Source organism: Blennius ocellaris (assembly GCF_963422515.1).
Source record: "Blennius ocellaris genome assembly, chromosome: 15".
In the NCBI taxonomy this organism is placed as follows: domain Eukaryota; kingdom Metazoa; phylum Chordata; class Actinopteri; order Blenniiformes; family Blenniidae; genus Blennius; species Blennius ocellaris.
In genome coordinates this window covers 612,648-636,448 of record NC_137664.1, presented here as the reverse complement: position 1 = coordinate 636,448, position 23,801 = coordinate 612,648, and the positions used below count along the sequence as shown (strand labels likewise).

The 23,801-nt window shown below is 42.4% G+C and overlaps 2 protein-coding genes across 3 annotated transcripts in view; one reads left to right on the top strand and one right to left on the bottom strand.

The window, feature by feature from the left end:
- dhx29 (DEAH (Asp-Glu-Ala-His) box polypeptide 29) overlaps window positions 1-8,053 on the top strand; it is a 25,916-nt gene extending 17,863 nt beyond the window's left edge. The window contains exons 22-28 of the mRNA XM_080510691.1: window positions 460-684; window positions 776-912; window positions 2,114-2,204; window positions 4,205-4,525; window positions 5,312-5,443; window positions 5,532-5,628; window positions 7,895-8,053. Coding sequence (XP_080366817.1) covers window positions 460-684; window positions 776-912; window positions 2,114-2,204; window positions 4,205-4,525; window positions 5,312-5,443; window positions 5,532-5,628; window positions 7,895-7,950 — 1,059 coding nt within the window. The 3' untranslated portion in view covers window positions 7,951-8,053. The remainder of the gene's footprint in view (window positions 1-459; window positions 685-775; window positions 913-2,113; window positions 2,205-4,204; window positions 4,526-5,311; window positions 5,444-5,531; window positions 5,629-7,894) is intronic.
- A 1,231-nt stretch (window positions 8,054-9,284) lies between these two features.
- On the bottom strand, window positions 9,285-22,646 carry pstpip2 (proline-serine-threonine phosphatase interacting protein 2). Of its 2 annotated transcripts, none has more exons than XM_080510577.1 (13): window positions 22,560-22,646; window positions 20,327-20,427; window positions 19,001-19,075; window positions 16,943-16,977; window positions 16,356-16,462; window positions 16,213-16,275; window positions 13,769-13,861; window positions 13,266-13,311; window positions 13,010-13,089; window positions 11,703-11,801; window positions 11,125-11,221; window positions 10,935-11,042; window positions 9,285-10,144 (listed from the first exon to the last, which is right to left on the bottom strand). In XM_080510577.1, exons 1-13 carry the CDS (start codon window positions 22,590-22,592, stop codon window positions 10,089-10,091), a joined length of 993 nt encoding a protein of 330 aa, XP_080366703.1. In that variant the 5' UTR covers window positions 22,593-22,646; the 3' UTR covers window positions 9,285-10,088. The 2 variants fall into 2 exon arrangements, with proteins under 2 accessions (XP_080366703.1, XP_080366704.1); XM_080510578.1 differs by having other exon boundaries at window positions 16,243-16,275.
- Between the last annotated feature and the right edge of the window lie 1,155 nt (window positions 22,647-23,801).

The following is a 23,801-nucleotide window of genomic DNA, read 5'->3' as shown; positions in this document are numbered from 1 at the left end:
TGTGTAATGAATGTGTGTGTGTGTAATGTGTGTGTGTGTGTGTGTTTGTGTGTGTGTAATGCGTGTGTGTTTGTGTGTGTGTGTGTGTGTGTATTGAATGTGTGTGTGTGTAATCAATGTGTGTGTGTGTATTAGTGTGTATTGAATGTGTGTGTGTGTGTGTATTAGTGTGTATTGAATGTGTGTGTGTGTGTGTGTGTATTAGTGTGTATTGAATGTGTGTGTGTATGAGTGTGTAATCACTGTGTGTGTGTGTTTGTGTTTGTGTAATGAATGTGTGTGTGTGTAATGAATGTGTGTGTGTGTAATGAATGTGTGTGTGTGTGTATGAGTGTGTAATCAATGTGTGTGTGTTTGTGTGTGTGTGTGTGTGTGTGTGTGTGTGTGTGTGTGTGTGTGTGTGTGTGTGTGTGTGTGTGTGTGTAATGTGTACATCTCTTCTCCCCCCCCCTCTGGCAGAAATGTCAGTACGGTTCGCCGGAGGACTTCCTGAGTCGGGCGCTGGACGCCCCCCAGCCCCAGTCCGTCAGCAACGCCGTCAGCCTGCTGCGGCGCATCGGCGCCTGCCAGCCCGACGACCACGCCCTCACGCCGCTGGGCCTCCACCTGGCCGGCCTGCCGGTCAACGTCAAGATCGGCAAGATGCTGATCTACGGCGCCATCCTGGGCTGCCTGGAGCCCATCGTACGTCCCCTCCCCTCCCCCCACCCCCCGGTTCCTCGGGAACCGGCGTCGGGGGAGGGGAAATCGTCACGGCTTTGTGTCTTTGTCGCAGGCGACCATCGCGGCGGCCATCACCGAGAAGTCTCCGTTCTCCACGCCCATGGGCAGGAAGGAGGAGGCTCACCTGGCCAAAGCCGCCCTGGCACTGGCCAACTCCGACCACCTCACCATCTACAACGCCTACCTGGGGTACGGTCCGCCGTAAAGACCGGGGGGGGACTCTGGAGGACTCGGTGTGGTTTTGTTTGACGGGAACGGATACTAGCGGCTCTGGTGTGACCGTGAAGGTTTAGAAGGTTCTAGAAGGAGAGGAAAGACCAGAAAGCAACAAGCAAACACATAAATTCACTGGCTGCAGACGTGACGGGGATTCAGACCACCAACCTCCAGTGTCGGTCCTCCGGCGGCCTGAACCGTCAGCTTTATTAAAGTCCCGGTGAAATGTAACACACTACTTTGCTAAAAAACGCTAGTTGGGGTTCTACTTGTAAGGTTCCTCCGACTCTGCCCCGCCACTGTTGTCGCATAACAAAGTTATTTGAATTTTGAATCTCCAGCCGAGGAAGTCGGGGGAATCCTTCTTCTTCGTGGGCCATTGTGGGCGGAGCCTATGTGTGACGTCACGAGTTGTGCAGATCTCGATCTGTTGTGTTTATATCGGCTTGTTTCCCTCTTAAATAGTTATAGTCGGGGTTTTATGAGCCTTGACGAAAGATTGAGCCTGGACGAGAAAAGGCTAGCGGCTAGCGGGAGCCGCTAGCTCAGGCGGCTAGTAGACGATCAGGTAATACCTGGACTCATCTTCGGTGATTCCGCAGTCAGAAAAGCTCTTGGACGTGTTGGATCCAGGAAGCCGGTCGTTCTGCCAAAAGTCCGGAGCCTCAAAGCCTCAAAGGTGAAAACTGGCGGCTGCTGAGGCGAGGAGACGAGGACGAATGGAGGACGAGGCGTCTTCTGCTTCCTCAAACATGTTCCAGACGGGGTCACCGATGGCAGAACCACCTTCTGTGTCTTCTTCATCAATCACTGGGTTTGAAATGACCACGATGATGAAACCTGGTTAAATTCAGCCTCTTCGTGGTCAAAACTCTGATCCTCCATAATGTAAACACAACTTGGGCGTGTGCACAACTCGTGATGTCACTCTGTTATTGTCAGAAGCTCCGCCCAGCAGAGGAAACACCAACGTTTATCGGCTATTTTCTCACAGATTGTCGTGTTTTAACATTTTGCCCTTCAGCCAGTTAGCATGAAAAACGTCCCTAGAAGAGACACCAGAGAGTTTTGGAGGTGGAACCTTCATTTCACTGGGACTTTAAATATGAAAGTGTGAATCCTCACCTCCGTCGGCCTCCTTCACCGTCCATTTCTTCTCTCTTTGCGTTCGCAGGTGGAAGAACTCGCAGTCCGAGGGACAGAGAACGGAAATGTCGTACTGTCGGAAACACTTCCTGAACCGAACGGCCCTGATGACCATAGAGGTACCCCGTCACTCCGCCCTTCCCTGTAGAGCCTGTTGGTCATGGAGCATCCGCCCAGGTGGGAAGGGTGGTGGTTATACCAGATCGTGAAAGCAAAACGACACCAACTCGGAGACAGAGAGGAAATAATTTCCACATTTTCTGCTGCCTTTTTGGATTTACAGGTTTACAAAATGATTTTTCACAAGGATCAGTACCTGTTTTCAGAGACTTGGTGCAGCCGGCAGGAAGGCCTTTACAAGAAAGTGGTTGAAACTAGAAAAACCAACAGTGGACGAACGGTTTGATGTTATACATGATTGTTTTTTTAGATGGAAAGAATTATATATATACATATATATGTCATCAGACGCCAACAAAATGTGTTTTTGAAAAGATGGATCAAGTAAAATCATAATCACGATTATTTTGGGCAATATTAAAATTACGATTGTCTTTTCATTTGGAACAGCATTTATTGAACATGTTTAATAAAAAAACAAAACTTAAATATATAAAAATATATTGTAATGTAGTAGTAAAAAAATAAACAGTTGTACTGCTCTCAATCTTTTTAAAACACGTAATAAATAACTTTAGATGCTAATATAAACTACAGTAATGAATCACGTTGCTTTACGTTACATGTTGATACTTTGGCTGTCATGGGAAAGCTAAGCTAAGTTATGCTAGTAGCCGCCGTTAGCATTGCTTAGCTTTAAAATGACACGGAACCTAAACCGCTGGTGTAAAACACCGTTATCATCATCAATATATGTTAGTTTACGGCAGGAATATTAACGGCGAGCAGGAAACCATGCGTTCACAACTTTTACTGGAAAATTAAAAGTAACAACGTGCAGCTAAGTAGCTAGCGCCGGCGCGCTAGCGCTAAACGTGTCGTCATTTCCGGTCTGAACCGGAAATGCCCGAGTGGCGCTCCCGCAGCCAGAGGCTCGTCTCCCAACCAAAACACCACATAATCGGCTTTTTTCCCCCTCAATTATATGAATTTTCAGATCGTCTGGAGCAAAAAAATGTGGAGAATTTTATGAACCATGAAAATGCCAATTTAAAAAAAAAAAGATTGTCTCACGACGATAAAGACATAAAGTAGGCACTTGGACATTTTTTTCAAAATGCTTTAAAGGCATTGATATGGGTCTGGCTGAATAAAGCGTTCTGAAATGAAAAAAAATGACACCTTGTTGAAATGGGACAATCCAAACCAGAGTTATGGTATTTTCAAGGACGCAATTATCGCTAGTTAGTGGTCAGTGAAACAAAAGGAATATGCATTAGAGCAATAATACAAAACTGTGACCAGAGTTTATTGTAGTCTTTGCACAGCTGTTAATCGGGAAATAAAGATAAATTGATCCCCCCCAAAAAAACGTAATTTCCATTCTGAGCCCTTCATTTGACTAAATTTTAATTCATTTTATTATTATTTTGTACATACCTGCCCGAATATATATATATATATATATATATATATATATATATATAATAGTTTTCTCAATTTTATTGCATTATAAGCAAGATTTATCAAAATGTTGAACAGAAATTCAATGAAAATTTTGCTGTACATTAGTACATCATGTTCACTTCCTGCCGGGATGAAAACTCCAGAGAATGAAGTTTATTCACCATAAAACATAACTTCAGGTTGCACTTTGATGAGCAGATTCAGTATTTTGAACGTGAAACTCATCTATATTTTCGAAAATCCCCAAACTTTGGAAGTAGGGGGCGTGTTTTCATAAAGTAAAACACCGGGAGATTGGGTATCGAGCGGCGAATCAGAAAATGGCGGAAAGTGATGAAGATGATGCAAAGCTAGCCGCCGCCGTAATTTTCGTAGACTGAATCGAGCGCAGCTTTCAAAAAGTGACGACGTCATCGTGACGTTGGAAAACGACACGACGTTAACGCGAAGATTTCCAAGTGACTAGCTAAAGTGCAGAACGTCGCGGCGCTAACGGCCCTCGCCGGTTCTAACCTTTGCGGTTGTGTGGCAGGACGTGAAGAACGAGCTGATGAAGATGATGGAGCAGGCGGGGTTCTGGCGCTGCCGCTCTTCCTCCTCCTCCTCCTCCTCCCGGGCGAAGCAGCAGGTGGCGCCGCCGCCGCCGCTGTCCAAGCCGCAGATGGCGGTGCTGAACGGCGTGCTGACGGCGGGGCTCTACGACAGCGTGGCCCGGGTCCTGTGCACGCCGTCGGTGGACGCGCTGGAGCGCGTGGCGTGCACCGTGGAGACGCCGCAGGGCCGCGCGCAGGTCCACCCCTCCTCCGTCAACCGCAACCTGCAGACACACGGCTGGATGCTCTACCAGGAGAAGGTGTGTGTGTGTGTGTGTGTGTGTGTGTGTGTGTGTGTGTGTGTGTGTGTGTGTGTGTGTGTGTGTGTGTGTGTGTGTGTGTGTGTGTGTGTGTGTGTGTGTGTGTGTGTGTGTGTGTGTGTGTGTGTGTGTGTGTGTGACCTGGATGGTTGAATGAGTGTGTGTGTGTGTGTGTGTGTGTGTGTGTGTGTGTGTGTGTGTGTGTGTGTGTGTGTGTGTGTGTGTGACCTGGATGGTTGAATGAGTGTGTGTGTGTGTGTGTGTGTGTGTGTGTGTGTGTGTGTGTGTGTGTGTGTGTGTGTGTGTGTGTGTGTGTGTGTGTGTGTGTGTGTGTGTGTGTGTGTGTGAGTGACCTGGATGGTTGAATGAGTGTGTGTGTGTGTGTATTAGTGTGTGACGGTTGAATGTGTGTGTGTGTGTGTGTGTGTGTGTGTGTGTGTGTGTGTGTGTGTGTGTGTGTGTGTGTGTGTGTGTGTGTGTGTGTGTGTGTGTTGTATTACCTGGATGGTTGGATGTGTGTATCAATGGGTTTTCAATGTGTGTGAGTGTATTAGTTTGTGTGTGTGTTATCTGGACAGTTGAATGTGTGTGTGTGTGTATTGAATGTGTGTGTGTGTGTGTGTGTGTGTGTGTTGAATGTGTGTGTGTGTGTATTAGTTTGTGTGTGTGTTATCTGGACGGTTGAACGCGTGTATCAGTGTGTAATCAATGTGTGTTTGTGTAATGTGTGTATTAGTGTGTAATGTGTGTGTATCAGTGTTTAATGTGTAATGTGTGTGTGTGCAGGTGAAGTACAGCAGGATCTACCTGAGGGACACCACCCTGGTCTCTCCGTTCCCGATGCTTCTGTTCGGCGGCGACATCGACATCCAGCACCGGGAGAGACTCATCAGTCTGGACGGGTGGATCCACTTCCAGGTCAGAGGTCACCACACACACACACACACACACACACACACACACACACACACACACCGTCACTACACGTCCTCTCCGATCTTTCCAGGCTCCTGTCCGGATCGGTGTGATCTTCAAACACCTGAGGAAGCTGATGGACTCGCTGCTGGAGAAGAAGCTGGAGAACCCCAGGATGAACCTGGAAGGTGACGCCACTGCGGGGGAGGGGGGGGTTAGGGGGCGGAGCTTAGCTCTGGACCAGCAGCCAATCACAGGCGGTGTAGTTTTGGACGTCGTGAAAACAAGGCCTGAGGAACGTCACGCTTTTATTCTCCGTCTCCCTTGGTTTGGAGACGGAGCTGTGAACAGACAGCACCACCTGGTGGCTCCACAGCACCACCTGGTGGCTCCACAGCACCACCTGGTGGCTCCACAGCACCACCTGGTGGCTCCACAGCATCATGACACATGGACCAGTACCTCTTTTAACAACTGCCACCGTGAAAAGGAACCAAAGTAGCAGTGATGGTTTAAAAGTACCAAAATAGTAATCCTGTAAAAAGTATTAATGAAGTAGCAGTAGTCCAGTAAAAAGTATTAATGAAGTAGCAGTAATCCTGTAAAAAGTATTAATGAAGTAGCAGTAATCCTGTAAAAAGTATTAATGAAGTAGCAGTAATCCAGTAAAAAGTATTAATGAAGTAGCAGTAATCCTGTAAAAAGTATTAATGAAGTAGCAGTAATCCAGTAAAAAGTATTAATGAAGTAGCAGTAATCCTGTAAAAAGTATTAATGAAGTAGCAGTAATGCAGTAAAAAGTATTAATGAAGTAGCAGTAATCCTGTAAAAAGTATTAATGAAGTAGCAGTAATCCTGTAAAAAGTATTAATGAAGTAGCAGTAGTCCTGTAAAAAGTATTAATGAAGTAGCAGTAATCCTGTAAAAAGTATTAACGAAGTAGCAGTAATCCAGTAAAAAGTATTAATGAAGTAGCAGTAATCCAGTAAAAAGTATTAACGAAGTAGCAGTAATCCAGTAAAAAGTATTAATGAAGTAGCAGTAATCCTGTAAAAAGTATTAACGAAGTAGCAGTAATGCAGTAAAAAGTATTAACGAAGTAGCAGTAATCCTGTAAAAAGTATTAACGAAGTAGCAGTAATCCTGTAAAAAGTATTAACGAAGTAGCAGTAATCCTGTAAAAAGTATTAACGAAGTAGCAGTAATCCTGTAAAAAGTATAAATGAAGTAGCAGTAATCCAGTAAAAAGTAGTAATGAAGTAGCAGTAATCCAGTAAAAAGTATTAACGAAGTAGCAGTAATCCAGTAAAAAGTATTAACGAAGTAGCAGTAATGCAGTAAAAAGTATTAACGAAGTAGCAGTAATCCAGTAAAAAGTATTAACGAAGTAGCAGTAATGCAGTAAAAAGTATTAACGAAGTAGCAGTAATCCTGTAAAAAGTATTAACGAAGTAGCAGTAATGCAGTAAAAAGTATTAACGAAGTAGCAGTAATGCAGTAAAAAGTATTAACGAAGTAGCAGTAATCCTGTAAAAAGTATTAACGAAGTAGCAGTAATCCTGTAAAAAGTATTAACGAAGTAGCAGTAATCCTGTAAAAAGTATTAACGAAGTAGCAGTAATGCAGTAAAAAGTATTAACGAAGTAGCAGTAATCCAGTAAAAAGTATTAACGAAGTAGCAGTAATGCAGTAAAAAGTATTAACGAAGTAGCAGTAATCCTGTAAAAAGTATTAATGAAGTAGCAGTAATCCAGTAAAAAGTATTAATGAAGTAGCAGTAATCCTGTAAAAAGTATTAATGAAGTAGCAGTAATCCAGTAAAAAGTATTAATGAAGTAGCAGTAATCCAGTAAAAAGTATTAACGAAGTAGCAGTAATCTAGTAAAAAGTATTAATGAAGTAGCAGTAATCCAGTAAAAAGTATTAATGAAGTAGCAGTAATCCTGTAAAAAGTATTAATGAAGTAGCAGTAGTCCTGTAAAAAGTATTAATGAAGTAGCAGTAATCCTGTAAAAAGTATTAATGAAGTAGCAGTAATCCAGTAAAAAGTATTAATGAAGTAGCAGTAATCCAGTAAAAAGTATTAATGAAGTAGCAGTAATCCTGTAAAAAGTATTAATGAAGTAGCAGTAGTCCTGTAAAAAGTATTAATGAAGTAGCAGTAATCCTGTAAAAAGTATTAATGAAGTAGCAGTAATCCAGTAAAAAGTATTAATGAAGTAGCAGTAATGCAGTAAAAAGTATTAATGAAGTAGCAGTAATCCAGTAAAAAGTATTAATGAAGTAGCAGTAATCCAGTAAAAAGTATTAACGAAGTAGCAGTAATCCAGTAAAAAGTATTAACGAAGTAGCAGTAATCCAGTAAAAAGTATTAACGAAGTAGCAGTAATCCAGTAAAAAGTATTAACGAAGTAATAATAAAAACACTGAATTATGTTTCTCTCTGTGCTGCAGGCGAGGCGACCATCCAGCTGATTCTGGATCTGATCCGATCGGAGCACGCAGCGTAACACACACACACACACACACACACACACACACACACACTCACACACACACACACACACACTGTATCATAAGAGCTGCATTAAAACATGAATCACTAACTGTCTGTTTCCACGTGTGCTGAAAATAAATGTGTTTCAATATTGCAGTAATTCCAACTCTGTGCATGTGAACATAGATATACAGCACTAGAAGCCTCACGGCGCCGCCATCTTGGAGAGGTCTCCTGCTCGTGCGCAACATAAAGCAACACAAGTAATACCTCGTCTTGAAGCTGAGAAGAAGCTCTCTCCTGTGGAAACCTCAGGGCAGAATTATTGTGGGGGGTATTACTCCTGTCGCTACCTGGACTAGCAAGCCAGCTAGCAATGTTTTTGTGGATTCGGCTCAATCGGACAATGTTTGTTAGCATGCTAACGGGCATGCTAGGCCGCAAGCTAGCCGATCCACCTGAAAAATATCAGTAAAACTGGAGCAAAATACAAACTATAGGCAGGAGAAAGTTTTAAAACTAAAGTTAAGAATTGAAATGTGCAAAATAAGCATCAAGCTCAGCTCTTTTAATCCACATTAACGTCCTGATAAAACACTGAATTTTCATTTATGAGACTTTTTTTTTGGTGCCAATTTCCGCTTCTTTTTTTTTTTTTTAATGTATTGACTTTTTTTTTTTTTTTTTATGTTTTATGTGCCGGTTTTGTCTGAAACCTTTTTGTACTGCGGACCATAGACATAAAACACTCGATGCTACACGGCCTACCAGCGCCGCCATCTTGGAGAGGTCACCCGCTAAAGATACCAGGCGAGAAAATCCACAAAAACATTGGTAGCTCGCTTGCTAGCCCACGTAGCGACACAAGTAATACCTCATTTTAAAGCTCAATTTTCTCAGCTTTAAAATGAGGTGTTACTTGTGTCGCTATGTGGACTAGCAAGCGAGCTAGCAGTGTTTTTGTAGATTTTCTAGCCTGGGATCTTTATGTTAGACCTATCCAAGATGGCGGCGCTGGAGGCAGGTCACAGGCATGACGTGAGGCGTCTATGCTGACGACTGTCTCATCAATCTGTCAGATGAATAACCGTCCCGGGGCTTCATCTATATGAAACCTTACGTAGGATTTCGACTAAATAAAAAATATTTTGCGCGTACAAAAACATGTATATACCAGTAAAAGTATCGTGTCGGAGGGAGAAGGAGACGCAGCAGAGCAATAAAGTAGTTTTATGGGTTTATTAGATGTGTGAGGTAAATATTTGAACAGGGACTTTGTGGTGGGAGGTTGTGAGGCCCCGCCCCCACACCAAGTGAGGCCCCGCCCCCTCTGGACTCACTGCAGGAAGTGACTCGAGCTTCTTATTTCACTCTTCGTCCGACAACATGGACTGGTAGAAGATATGTCGTTTTAAAGAGCTTAAGAAATATTAACAAGTTAAACAGATGAAACCTCGTGTTTTTTTAATGAATCTGTCTGAAATGAAAGTAGAAATAAATACATGTTGGAGTCGATGATCTCCTGCATGAACACATGAATCAGCCTCAACGACGGTTTAGAACGGCGTCTTAAAGAAACAGTCACCGAACCGACCGGCAGGTTTTCACATGATGGAGTTTTTGTGTGGAGGTGGAGGTGAAGGTGGAGGAGGTGGAGGTGACAGTGGAGGAGGAGGAGGAGGTGATGGTGGAGGAGGTGAAGGTGGAGGTGGAGGAGGAGGAGGTGACGGTGGATGAGGAGGAGGAGGTGATGGTGATGGTGGAGGAGGAGGAGGAGGTGACGGTGGATGAGGAGGAGGAGGTGACGGTGGATGAGGAGGTGGAGGTGACAGTGGATGAGGAGGAGGAGGTGACGGTGGATGAGGAGGAGGAGGTGACGGTGGATGAGGAGGAGGAGGTGATGGTGGAGGTGGAGGAGGTGACGTGGAGGTGGAGGAGGAGGAGGTGACGGTGGATGAGGAGGAGGAGGTGACGGTGGAGGAGGTGGAGGAGGAGGAGGTGACGGTGGAGGAGGAGGTGACGGTGGAGGAGGAGGTGACGGTGGAGGAGGAGGTGGAGGTGGATGTGGAGGAGGAGGTGGAGGTGACAGTGGATGAGGAGGTGGAGGTAACGGTGGAGGAGGAGGAGGTGGAGGTGAGGCGTGGTGACGGGTCAGTACTTGATGACGCTGTAGCTCGTGTCCACCACCGAGGCGTAGACGACTTCACCTAGAGACGACGGACACGTGAAGAGAGAGCAAGAAACCGGGGGGGAGGGGCATAAGTTCAAAACTACACAACTGAACATAGATGTACTTCACATAGAAACCAATGGATTTTATATAGAACATAGATGTACTTCATATAGAACCTAGATGGACTTCATATAGAAACCAATGGATTTCATATAGAACCTAGATGGATTTTATATAGAACATAGACGTACTTCATATAGAACCTAGATTTACTTCATATAGAACCTAGATGGATTTTACATAGAACATAGACGTACTTCATATAGAACCTAGATTTACTTCATATAGAACCTAGATGGACTTCATATTGAACCTAGACATACTTCATATAGAACCTAGATGGACTTCATATTGAACCTAGACATACTTCATATAGAACCTAGATGGATTTTATATAGAACCTAGATGGACTTCATTTAGAACATAGATGAACTTCATATAGAAAGCAATGGATTTCATATAGAAGATAGACATACTTCATATAGAACCTAGACATACTTCATATAGATGATAGACATACTTCATATAGAACATAGACATACTTCCTATAGAACCTAGATGTATTTCATATAGAACCCAGATGTACTTCATATAGAGCAGTGGAGCCTAAACCTCATCTAGTAACCAGAACAACGGCAGACTCCGTCCTCCAGGTGGCGCTGCAGAAGCTAATGACGCACGTGTCTACAACGCCGCCATCTTGGAGAGGTCTCCACACACACACACACACCCACACACACACACACACCCACACACACACACACCTCTGCCGGGGGTCGGCTCAGGTGGCGGGCCGCGCCTGGCGGCCGGCGGAGGCGTGGCGCCGGTCGGACACTTCTGCCCGCTGTAGAAGTTCTCGTACGGGACGGCGGCTGCGGGACGGAGACAAAACGGTGACGGAGCTGCAGGTGGAGCGACGAGACGATGACGTCATCGACCACGGCGGCTTCGTACCTGGGGGCCGGTCCCCCGTCTGCCTGAGGCTGACGAAGTGCTCCACGTCTTCCTGGACGTCACAGTGTTCCAGGGACCGCCTCACTTCCTCGTGCAGCTACACACACACACACACACACACACACACACACACACACACACACACACACACACACACACACACACACACACACACACACACACACATAAATTGGCATGAAGAAAAATTCGGAGCCACAAACGATCAAAGTGATTGAAGCAATGAATTCACTTTCAAGTGAAAACAGAAAAACTTTGGAATCCGTTTCCATGACAACGGCGCCCGGAGGTACTTAAAAACACAGCTTTTGTTAAACAGCTCCCACGGTGGAACTTTTTGAAAACACCGATCCCATGTAAACGGGATAAAATGCTAAAAAGGTTCTTCTGCACATGCTCAGTAGAGACGATCAGAGCAAAGCGCCCTCCGTCCATGTTCTCCTGGACCTGGTGCTTTTATTTTGACAGTCACGGTAATAATTTTAACCAGGCAGCAAAACAATGAGGTGATAAAAGGTTTGAGTGACTGCAGCAGCTGTTTCCAGGTGTGGCGGTCCTACCTGGTCACTGGTGACACACTGCTGGGACAGCAGGTTCAGGTGAGTCCACACCGCGTTCCTCAACACGTTGATCCGCTCCACCGACTGCTTCTCAAACATCTGCGTGAAAGAACAGAAGACGTGAGGCGGCGTTCCGCTACGTTCAGGCGGCGTTCAGGAGACTTTATGCTACGTTCAGGTGGCGTTCAGGTGACTCTATGCTACGTTCAGGCGGCGTTCAGGTGACTTTATGCTACGTTCAGGCGGCGTTCAGGTGACTTTATGCTACGTTCAGGCGGCGTTCAGGTGACTTTATGCTACGTTCAGGCGGCGTTCAGGTGACTTTATGCTACGTTCAGGCGGCGTTCAGGCGACTTTATGCTACGTTCAGGCGGCGTTCAGGTGACTATGCTACGTTCAGGCGGCGTTCAGGTGACTCTATGCTACGTTCAGGTGGCGTTCAGGTTACTTTATGCTACGTTCAGGCGGCGTTCAGGCGACTTTATGCTACGTTCAGGCGGCGTTCAGGCGACTTTATGCTACGTTCAGGCGGCGTTCAGGTGACTCTATGCTACGTTCAGGTGGCGTTCAGGTTACTTTATGCTACGTTCAGGCGGCGTTCAGGCGACTTTATGCTACGTTCAGGTGGCGTTCAGGTGACTTTATGCTACGTTCAGGCGACTTTATGCTACGTTCAGGCCCCGTTCCGCTATGTTCAGGCGACTTTACGTCATATTCAGGCGGCATTCTGCTACGTTCAAGCGGCGTTCAGGCGGCTTTACGTTCAGGCGGCGTTCCGCTACGTTCAGGCGGCGTTCCGCTACGTTCAGGCGGCATTCTGCTACGTTCAGGCGGCGTTCCGCTACGTTCAGGTGGCGTTCCGCTACGTTCAGGCGGCGTTCCGCTACGTTCAGGCGGCGTTCTGCCACGTTCAGGCGGCGTTCCGCTACGTTCAGGTGGCGTTCCGCTACGTTCAGGCGGCGTTCCGCTACGTTCAGGCGGCGTTCTGCCACGTTCAGGCGGCATTCTGCTACGTTCAGGTGGCGTTCTGCCACGTTCAGGCGGCGTTCCGCTACGTTCAGGTGGCGTTCCGCTACGTTCAGGCGGCGTTCTGCCACGTTCAGGCGGCGTTCCGCTACGTTCAGGTGGCGTTCTGCCACGTTCAGGCGGCGTTCTGCTACGTTCAGGCGGCGTTCCGCTACGTTCAGGTGGCGTTCCGCTACGTTCAGGCGGCGTTCCGCTACGTTCAGGCGGCGTTCTGCTACGTTCAGGCGGCGTTCTGCCACGTTCAGGCGGCGTTCCGCTACGTTCAGGCGGCGTTCTGTCACCTGGCAGGCCGAGACGTGCTCCTTCGTCCAGTCGTCCCGGATCTTCATCAGGCCGCCGACGTTCTGCTGGTACAGCCTGTCTAACCAGAGCAGAACCTCCCTGAGCACCTCCAGCGCCGCCACAGGCCACAACACAGCATTGCACCTTTTATCACCTCGGTCTCATGACGCTCATGAGCCCAAATACAGAAAACTGCATAGCTATAGCTAATAGCATAAAATGTACACTTTATTTTGAAACAGATTTAGAACTCACCTGCTTCCTCTGCGTTCTGCTTGGCCTGCTGCGCTTTAGACTGGAGCTGAAAACAACCACACGTTTTACTTCGGGGACGACAAGCGGCCCGTAAAGCCTGGTCCGGCGCCGCGTCGCCTTCAGTCTCGCGTTAGCGTGACGTCAAAGTAACATTTGCACGTGTTTCTGGGTCGAATGCTTCCATGCGGACTCATTAAATCAAATATTTCTTCATAAAATGACCCCAAAAAAAATGGTTTTATGGCCAAAAGAGTCGTCGTTGTCACTTTTCCCACCGAATCAAATATAAGTTGAGCTGCAAAACATGTTCAACTTTAAAACGTCAGGATTTCATCACATTTTGTTATAAATCGCAAAATACAATCGCATTCAGCTCCGTTTCAGGCCTTCTGGCGCGGTTTAACAGGTACAAACAACCTTTCCCACGTCTTTGTGAGACAGAATCGACAGAGGCGCTACTTCCCGCGCCGTGGCGCCGCGCAGGCCGACTCGCGGTTCCCTACCTTCTCCATGTGTTTGGCGTTGTTGGTGTTTCGGTTCACGTTCTGATCCGCTTCTTCTTTGTCCCGACACTTCTGCTCGTACGTCTTCTTCGACTGCGGGCAGCACAGTTTGCGTTAGCATTAGCACGGCATGCTACATTAGCACGGCATGCTACATTAGTACGCCGTGTTACATTAGTACGCCGTGTTACATTAGTACGCCGTGTTACATTAGTACGCCGTGCTACATTAGTATGCCGTGCTACATTAGCAGGGCATGCTACATTAGCACGCCACGCTACATTAGCACGCTATGCTACATTAGCACGCCACGCTTCGATTTATTTCCCTTTCGTTTCGTGCATGAGAAGCACTTCTTCTTTCCAGGAGGGTTTCATGGTTTTGGACGATTGCCTGCAGTTGCTCAACAACTTCCCCCACTAAAGAGGAAGAATAGGTGGGGGGGAGGGGTGGGGGTGGGGGGGGGGCGGGTTGTGGGGGGTTTCATAATGCAACCGAAACGTCTCGCTCACGTGAATGGATGAATCAGCAGCTGCTACTTTGATCACATAAGGCTCGGCGGCACAACAAAATAAAACCACCAAGTTGGATTGTTCTTACAGTGACTGTCAAAGTAAAACCACCAAGTTGGATTGTTATTACGGTGACTGTCAAAGTAAAACTACCAAGTTGGATTGTTATTACAGTGACTGTCAAAATAAAACTACCAAATTGGATTGTTATTACTGTGACTGTCAAAGTAAAACTACCAATTTGAATTGTTATTACGGTGACTGTCAAAGTAAAAGCACCAAGTTGGATTGTTATCACTGTGACTGTCAAAGTAAAACCACCAAGTTGCATTGTTATTACTGTGACTGCCAAAGTAAAACTACCAAGTTGGATTGTTATCACTGTGACTGTCAAAGTAAAAGCACCAAGTTGGATTGTTATTACTGTGACTGTCAAAGTAAAAGCACCAAGTTGAATTGTTATTACGGTGACTGTCAAAATAAAACCACCAAGTTGCATTGTTATTACTGTGACTGCCAAAGTAAAACTACCAAGTTGGATTGTTATCACTGTGACTGTCAAAGTAAAAGCACCAAGTTGGATTGTTATTACTGTGACTGTCAAAGTAAAAGCACCAAGTTGGATTGTTATTACGGTGACTGTCAAAGTAAAACTACCAAGTTGGATTGTTATTACAGTGACTGTCAAAGTAAAACCACCAAGTTGGATTGTTATTACAGTGACTGTCAAAGTAAAACCACCAAGTTGGATTGTTATTACGGTGACTGTCAAAGTAAAACTACCAAGTTGGATTGTTATTACAGTGACTGTCAAAATAAAACTACCAAGTTGGATTGTTATTACAGTGACTGTCAAAGTAAAAGCACCAAGTTGGATTGTTATTACGGTGACTGTCAAAATAAAACTACCAAGTTGGATTGTTATTAGAGTGACTGTCAAAGTAAAAGCACCAAGTTGGATTGTTATTACTGTGACTGTCAAAGTAAAAGCACCAAGTTGGATTGTTATTACGGTGACTGTCAAAATAAAACTACCAAGTTGGATTGTTATTAGAGTGACTGTCAAAGTAAAACCACCAAGTTGGATTAGTTATTACTGACTGTCAAAATAAAAGTACCAAGTCCAGGAGAATCTGGATTGGTTCTACTGAGCACGTGCAGAACTCGGTACTACACTTGTAGTGCAGCAGCACCGTTTTAAAAAAAATAGTGTTTTTCCACCATTTCCATGCGTTTTCAAAAAGTTAGGATTCCCCCCCGAAAAGTTGGTAAAATACATACAAAACAATAAGTAAAAACTAAATGAACTAAAATTTAATAAAACTCAATTTAATAAAATAAAAATAAATAAATAAATAAAATAAAATGTAATGTAGTGTAATGTAATTTAATTTAATTAAACAAAACTACATCTAATTAAATGTAATTGAATTGAATTAAATCCAATTGAAGAAATTAAATAAAATTAAATAAAATTAAATAAAATTAAATAAAATTAAATAAAATTAAATAAAATTAAATAAAATTAAATAAAATAAAATAAAATAAAATAAAATTAAATTAAATTAAATTAAATTAAATTAAGCCAAAAACGGGTCCTCCTCGGTCTAACTTTGTCTGGCGAAGATAAAAGGGAACTCGCCAACGTGACGTGTGCAAACAGTCCAGTTTCACTGGAAAATTGTCTCGTGAGCCGAGCGAAGTTTTCGTTGTGTCGAAATATCAAAAGCACTGAAACAGCAGCCGCTGAAGAAGAACCAGACGTTCATCAAAACAAAGTGAATTTCTGCTTTTTTTTTCCCATCGGCGTTGAGCAGAACTGAGAAAAACTAAACCCTGTGATCTGCTGGAGGGATGAATGAATGAATGAATGAATGAATGAATGAATGAATGAATGAATGAAGGAGACGGTGTGTCCCTGCTTCCACTCACATCCATGGTCTTCTTGAAGTGCGAGCAAACCTGCTTGTGGAGGGCGTCCATCTGTTGCTCCACCTGGAGGGATCAAAGCAACACCAGGGCTTTATGAGTCGCGGTGGGCGTGGCAGTGGGCGTGGCTCCAGCGCTACTCAGACCTTTTTCCTCGCTTCCTTCTGCTTCTCTCTGAATTCCTCCAGCCGGCGGGCCTCTTCCCTCATGCTCTGAGCCAGCTGCAGGTGAGACAGACTCACCTGTTCAGTCTCTGCGGGGCGGGGGGGGGGGGGGGGGGGGGGAGGGGCAACAGGAAGTCATGAGCTTCAGTTACGTCAATAGATCATAGAAAAGGTACAAAGTCAGTTCGCTGAGGTAGTAACAGTTAAATTCTAGGACAATAAATTCAACTTATCTATTAAATCATTTGCCTGTTTATTGTTTTACTTATCTTTTACTTGTTCATTCACGCCGTTACTTAATTGGTTACTTATTTATAAAAAGAAGAAGAAGAAAACTACATTTTATATGTATTGCACTCTACATTTGTAAATCTACAAGCCTAAAGCAACAGTAAAAGCAATATACTGTATTTATTTACTCGTTTATTTCCTTCATTATTTAGTCACTGACTTACGTTCCCATTTACCGGCTTATTTACTGATTCACTCACATATTCAATTGCTTATTTACATTCATATTTACTTATTTACTCAATAAAAGCATCATTAAAAAAAGGTTAAACACTCACGTAGTTTGAACATGTCCAAGGATCTCTTCAGTGTACTTCAGGAAATAAAGAAAAGACATTTGTTGGTTAATTAACTTCACAAGGTTCAGCAGAAACTCAGCAAATATGAATAAAGAGGTTAAAAAAGTACATCACATTAAATATTAAAATTAATTATCTTAAAAATAATGTAAACTTTTTTAAAGAAAATGAATTAAATGACCTTTAAAATAAATTGACCTTAAAAATATTAAATACATTAATTTGATATTAAATTGAAAAATAAATGTAAAAAAAATGTAAGTGAAAAATTCAATTCAAGTCAAATGTAATTAGCTTAAAAAATATTTAAACAAAAAAATTTATTAAATGATCTTTAAAATAAATTGAATTAAAATAAATCAAATACATTAATTCTTTTTTTTTTATTTAATTTTTTTTCATTAATTCGATATTAAATTAAATTGAAAAATAAATGTAAAAAAAATTAAAGTGAAAAATTAAATTACATTCAAATGTAATTACCTTAAAAATTATTTAAACTAAAAAAAATTATTAAATGATCTTTAAAATAAATTGAATAAAAATAAATCAAATACATTAATTCGATATTAAATTAAATGGAAAAATAAATGGAAAACAAAATGTATGTGAATATTAAACTAACAACTATATTACTTGAGTTGAATTAAATGAAAAAATTATTTCATAAATACATGAATTAAAGTTGTAAAATTGAATTAAAAATATTAAATTAAAAAAACAGAATAAATACAAATGTAGGTAAATGTATTAATTCAATTGCAAAATGAATTACATGAAAAAAACTGATTAATAGAAAATTGAATTCAACCTTAAATTGACATCAGTATTGTGGAGTACAAGTATGAGTACTCTGGTACTCTGGTCTCCGTATCCCCACAATAAACTGATTTTTATTATCAATGAATGAATATGAACTAATAAGTCCTCCTTCCTGGAACCGACTGACACAGTAACAGGAAACTAAATGTCACATTTCCACTCTGAGGCCGGAGGAAGTCGCAGCCACAACGTTCAATTCATTAAAAAAAAACAAAACTAAAATATACTTCCGTTTTTTTATCTACCTCCCTTAGCGGAGCAGCAAAACACCCAGTAGGATGTTCAGGCAGAAAGTTTCACTAAAAAATTCCCTGACGACCGGTCGAGAAAGTAAATTAGTTTTACTTTGAAAAGACGAATTAATTCCGCAGCAGAACCGCGGGTTGCCAGGTTGGCTGACCAGGAGCCGCCAAACTGCTGAAACTGGAGGAAATACTGGTGAAATATTCGTTTATACTCTTCCTCTCTTTCCCTGGCTCTCCTCTATACTGGTGAAATATTTATGTTTCATGTTTTTTTATTATTTTGCTGATCCTGTAGTTCAGTGTTTTTCACCACTAGAGGGCAGCACAGAACTTTGCGGGTGAAATGTAAAGTGACAGACGTCAGTGTGGTTCATCTCCACCTCCTGCTACCATCTTGTATCAAAGTACTGTGTCAGTGACAGTGATGGAGAAGTTTTTGAAAAGGAAGAATGTGAACCAGGATCTCAGCTCTTCATCCATCAGGTCCAGGTTTCACACTGAGGGAGGCACTATTAAAAAAAGACTTTGTTTCTGGATTTACTGGATTCCTGTTGATAAAACTTTGATGTCTTTGATGACAATGACTTTGATGTCTTTGATGAGAAAGACTTTATATTGTTAATAGAGGCTACAGAGTTTAACATTTTAACATTTCCGGGTGGAGGTGTGGCTCCAGAGTTTTCCAAACAAAAAAGTGTGTCTTGGCTCAAAAAGGTTAAAAAACACTGGTGTAGAGAAACAAATTCACCAAAAGCTAAAAGGACGTCATAAAAATAAGTATTTAAATAGTATCTGTGTGCCGAGTCGACAATAATCCCGTCGTTTCCCCTCAAGCTTCAGTCCTCAGGAGAAAAACTATGCGATTAATCGCAATTAATTATAGAAAATTGTGTGATTAATTAGTTCCTTTTTTTTTTCTAATGTACTGACGGTACTACTTTGAAAGTAAGGCAGCCTGATGACGACTCACTTCATCTCGTTGTGTCCACACACCTTCCTGGACAGGCCCAGCAGCTCTTTGGCGTATTTCTCCTCCACCGACGCTCTGAAACCACACAAACAGGAAGTTCATCACATTATGTCTCCGTGACCTGGAACTTCCAACTCTCAACTATCGTGTGTGTGTGTGTGTGTGTGTGTGTGTGTGTGTGTGTGTGTGTGATTTGCAGAAGTCTGCACAACTGAATACTGTAATTATAACTCATAACCTCTTATAACCTAGAAATTAGTTTTTTTTTTTAAACAAATGTACAATAAAAAAAACCTGACAAATAAGAAAACCAGAAAAATTGCAATTTTCATGCAATTTTTTTTACTTGTTTTAATTGTTTTTCCATCAACGCATGTAAAAAAAACCCCAAAACAATCAAAACCAAAGTGACGTCGCTTTTCTTTTGCTGCCTCAGCAAATCTCAAGTCATCTTTTCTGGGTAACTTTAGTCTTCAAATTGATGTGAAACGACAACAAACATTCCTACGCTTTAAATGGCCATAATAATAATAATAATAATAATAATAATAATAATAATAATAATAATAATAATAATAATAATAATAATAATAATAATAATAATAATAATAATAATTTCCTGTTCACTTTTGTGGAATTGTTCTTATTTTTCTCAGTAAAAGTACCTTGAAATGGCTGTGATATTGAAATAAAACTGCGTTGATCAATTCTGTAACAAACAGTTTAATAAAATCAACGGGGGGGGGGGGTCTATGGGACAGCGCCCCCTGTGGTGAGAGGCCATAAATGTGGCCCTTTTCCTCCCCTTGAGGCTCCTGCAGACTCCCTTTTTGAAGCCATAAGACCAAAGTTCGGCAGTGACAGACTGTTCATACTGCCCCGGGCCACGCCCCCTCAAAGCAGGCCACGCCCCCTCAAAGCAGCGGTTTACCTTTTCAACTGCACAGTTTCTTCCTCTCCTCCTTCCTGTGCTGCCAGAAACATTCCTCTGAACTGTTTCAGTAATAAAAGGGTTTTTGTCCGAGCCGCCATGTTGGTCTGGTTTTCACTGCAGGACAGCTTTTTGTCGTGACGCGTTCAGGTGCATCACGGAAACCTGCCCTCCGACATTTCAACGAGCCGCGGCGCTCGTTCGGTAGCGACGCCAGAAGCTAAGTAGGGTTTAAATATGACTGGTGGTGATTAAGAGGTGGAGAGGCGGGTGGATGCGGTGACGGAGGAGACGGGAGACAGAGAATATTAACAAACTGATGATCTGCCGTGAAAAAAACCAAACGGAAACAAAAGTGGTCGGAAACGTCTTTTTTTGTTTGTTTTGAGAACCACCTGGCTTTCATGAAATCCTCCACCTCCTTGCACGTCCTCCTGCCGTCGTTGAGGTACTGGATGATGGCGTCGTAGCCGCCGGTGCTGGTCAGGTCGGAGTTCTGGCACGGAACACGACATTCATTAAAAAAAACAAAAAAAAAACATTCAAAGCCTCAAGTTGTAAAACTGGAGTTTAGTTCAAAATATCATCTTTTGTGGGCTGCATTGGTAGAATAATCCCACAATAACCTTTAAAATTTTCACTTTAAAGTTCGTCTTTTATAAAGACGACGTCTATTTTCTCACAAAACCAAACGACCAAGACAGGAAATGACAAATTATCTCAAGATGAAGCCAATTTTAATGAAAACCTTCTGGTGAAAAGTCACAATGAATAACATCCCTGAAGAAGACAGACTAAAAAAAAAACACTGGACCCAGGACAGAACCCTGTGGGACACCACATACCCCCAAAAAAAACTGTTGCAGCTACGACGCTCATAGCACGACGCGGCTAATTAATGGATTTTTCCGGGTTAACGGGCTTCAAGCCGCCAGATTCTACTTCCTCATGTAGATTCCTGCTGTTTTTAGCCTCCGCTTCTCCCAAAATTTGCCTTAAAAGTGACATTAGTGCGTCTTGGTGAGCTCCAGCAGCTGACTGACGTCAATGGTGCGTTCAGGTGCATCACGTAAACTAGAGTGCTGGACTCCGTGGCTGAGGAAGCTTCCTTCTCAGAGTCACAATCAGCGAATAACTGATAAAATACTTTATCAACAGAGATAAAAAACGCTTAGTGATTAAGTATCTGTCTCTCTGTGTCTCTCTGTGTCTCTCTGTGTCTCTCTGTGTCTCTCTGTGTCTTTCTGTGTCTCTCTGTGTCTCTCTGTCCAGCACTATGAAAGACAGATTTGCGAGAATTAATGAACATGCGGCTTATCGTCAAGTACGGCTTATATACGTTTTTTTGTTTTGTTTTGTTATTGTTTTTTGGTTCAATTTTGCAGATTATCGCCCATATTTTAATCATATTTAGCTTCTAATGTCACTACTGTCTGACCACCGCTGCGCGTGAAAATGTCGGAGGGCGGGTTTCCGTGATGCACCTGAACGCATCGCCCCAAGCTGTCACCTCCTGCAGTTAAAACCAGACCCACATGGAGGCTCGTTTTATGTACATAAATACAAAACTAAATAAATAAATACAGAAATAATTATACATTATTTATGAATGAATAAATAAATAAATAAATAAATGATCTAAAATTCGGTTATTTTCATTTTGCAGGGCACGGACCCATGCCCCATTATTAACAAGACATTTGCAAAAAAATATTGCAGGTATGAAACAATACCATTAATTCTTTCTCGCAACAAGTCAATCTCACAATTTTTAAAAAAAGAATCATCTAAATTAATCACACAAAGAGTCGCTGTATATCTTCAGTCACTGATCTCACAATGGATATAATAAAAACAGTTCATGTCTGTTTATAGCAACCGGATGAAAACTAAAAACTACATTTTAGCAGGTATTTATTCCAAAGTGAACAGATTGCAAACTGGACATGTGCCTGGAAATATAAAACATTTTTAAAATGTCAATACTGAAAAAACTAGATCATCACACACTTTGTATTCAAGTGTCAAATATAAATGAATATAAACTTGCATTTTAAAAAACCCTAACAAAGGGAAAAGGATCTATTAGAGTGTATAATCAGCAGACGGTCGAGGACTCAGAGGCTAAATTGATGTTTTGAGCTGAGCTCCTCCATAATTTAGGGAAGAAGAAGTGCAAACCTGTAATCTTCCTCCTGGAAACCCAGACTTTCTATTCTCATAACTATCGCTGATTCATTCAAACAACAACTTCTCCAACTGGCCCCATTGATCCGCTTCAGGTTTTCTGACAGACCGGGTCAATGTTAGACCTGAACTGAGGTCAGTCTGAACAGAATTCCCTTTAAAAACACAGCAGGTACTGGATGTGTTTAAACTAAAACAAACTACAGCTGTAATAGTAACTCAACGGTAAATAACTGAAGTCAATCTTACTTATAATAACATTTTAAATCAGGTCTGCTTCATTCATTTACTTTATTCTTCGAACCTAATGATAAAAAGATGTTCTGGATTGTGAATAAAAAAAACAATTGAGGAAACAGGTGATTAGAATAAACAGTTTTACAGCGACTGTTTGAGGAAATACAGAAAAAAAAAAAAGCAATACAAAACAAACAAACTCACCCAGAAAAAGTCTTTAAAATGAAGGTTTTTCATGCTTGAAGTGGCGCAGAGTGTGTGAGAGTGTGTGTGAGAGAGAGAGAGAGAGTGTGTGTGAGTGAGGAAGTGTGTGTGTGTGTGAGAGAGTGTGTGTGAGAGTGTGTGTAAAGCGTCTTCACCTTTCTGAATCCACGCTGAGGGCAGGAGCGAAGCAGACAAACGGCGCATGCGCTGTCACACCCGCGGCCGATACCAGATGGCTATATCACCATCTGGTGGCCTGAAGAGGTACTGCAGGAGAGAAAGAAGGAAAGAGTTGTTCTTAAACTGAAAATACATTTTTATTTTACATATATAAGAAAACCAGAGTTAATCCTGAGGTTACCTGGATTAGAGTTAAACCTGAAGTTACCTGGATTAGAGGAAACTAGAGTTTATCCTGAAGTTACCTGGATGAGAGTTAAACCTGAAGTTACCTGGATTAGAGGAAACCAGAGTTAAACCTGAAGTTACCTGGAGTAGAGGAAACTAGAGTTTATCCTGAAGTTACCTGGATTAGAGGAAACCAGAGTTAAACCTGAAGTTACCTGGATTAGAGGAAACTAGAGTTTATCCTGAAGTTACCTGGATTAGAGTTTATCCTGAAGTTACCTGGATTAGAGGAAACCAGAGTTAATCCTGAAGTTACCTGGAGTAGAGGAAACTAGAGTTTATCCTGAAGTTACCTGGATTAGAGGAAACCAGAGTTAAACCTGAAGTTACCTGGATTAGAGGAAACTAGAGTTTATCCTGAAATTACCTGGATTAGAGTTTATCCTGAAGTTACCTGGATTAGAGGAAACTAGAGTTAAACCTGAAGTTACCTGGATTAGAGGAAACTAGAGTTAAACCTGAAGTTACCTGGATTAGAGGAAACTAGAGTTAAACCTGAAGTTACCTGGATTAGAGGAAACTAGAGTTAAACCTGAAGTTACCTGGATTAGAGGAAACTAGAGTTAAACCTGAAGTTACCTGGATTAGAGGAAACTAGAGTTAAACCTGAAGTTACCTGGATTAGAGGAAACTAGAGTTTATCCTGAAGTTACCTGGATTAGAGTTTATCCTGAAGTTACCTGGATTAGAGGAAACCAGAGTTAATCCTGAAGTTACCTGGATTAGAGGAAACTAGTTAATCCTGAAGTTAAATGGATTAGAGGAAACCAGAGTTAATCCTGAAGTTACCTGGATTAGAGTTAAACCTGAAGTTACCTGGATTAGAGGAAACTA

What these genes read in the sequence shown, in the direction of transcription:
- pstpip2 (XM_080510577.1), bottom strand. Translation starts at nt 22,592, where the DNA reads ATGAAAAACCTTCATTTTAAAGACTTTTTCTGG. An exon ending in ACTTCAAGAAGACCATGGAT is followed by an intron (nt 13,862 to 16,212) that starts GTGAGTGGAAGC and finishes TGCTGCCCGCAG; the next exon opens with TCGAAGAAGACGTACGAGCA. An exon ending in AGCACGTCTCGGCCTGCCAG is followed by an intron (nt 11,802 to 13,009) that starts GTGACAGAACGC and finishes TCTTTCACGCAG; the next exon opens with ATGTTTGAGAAGCAGTCGGT.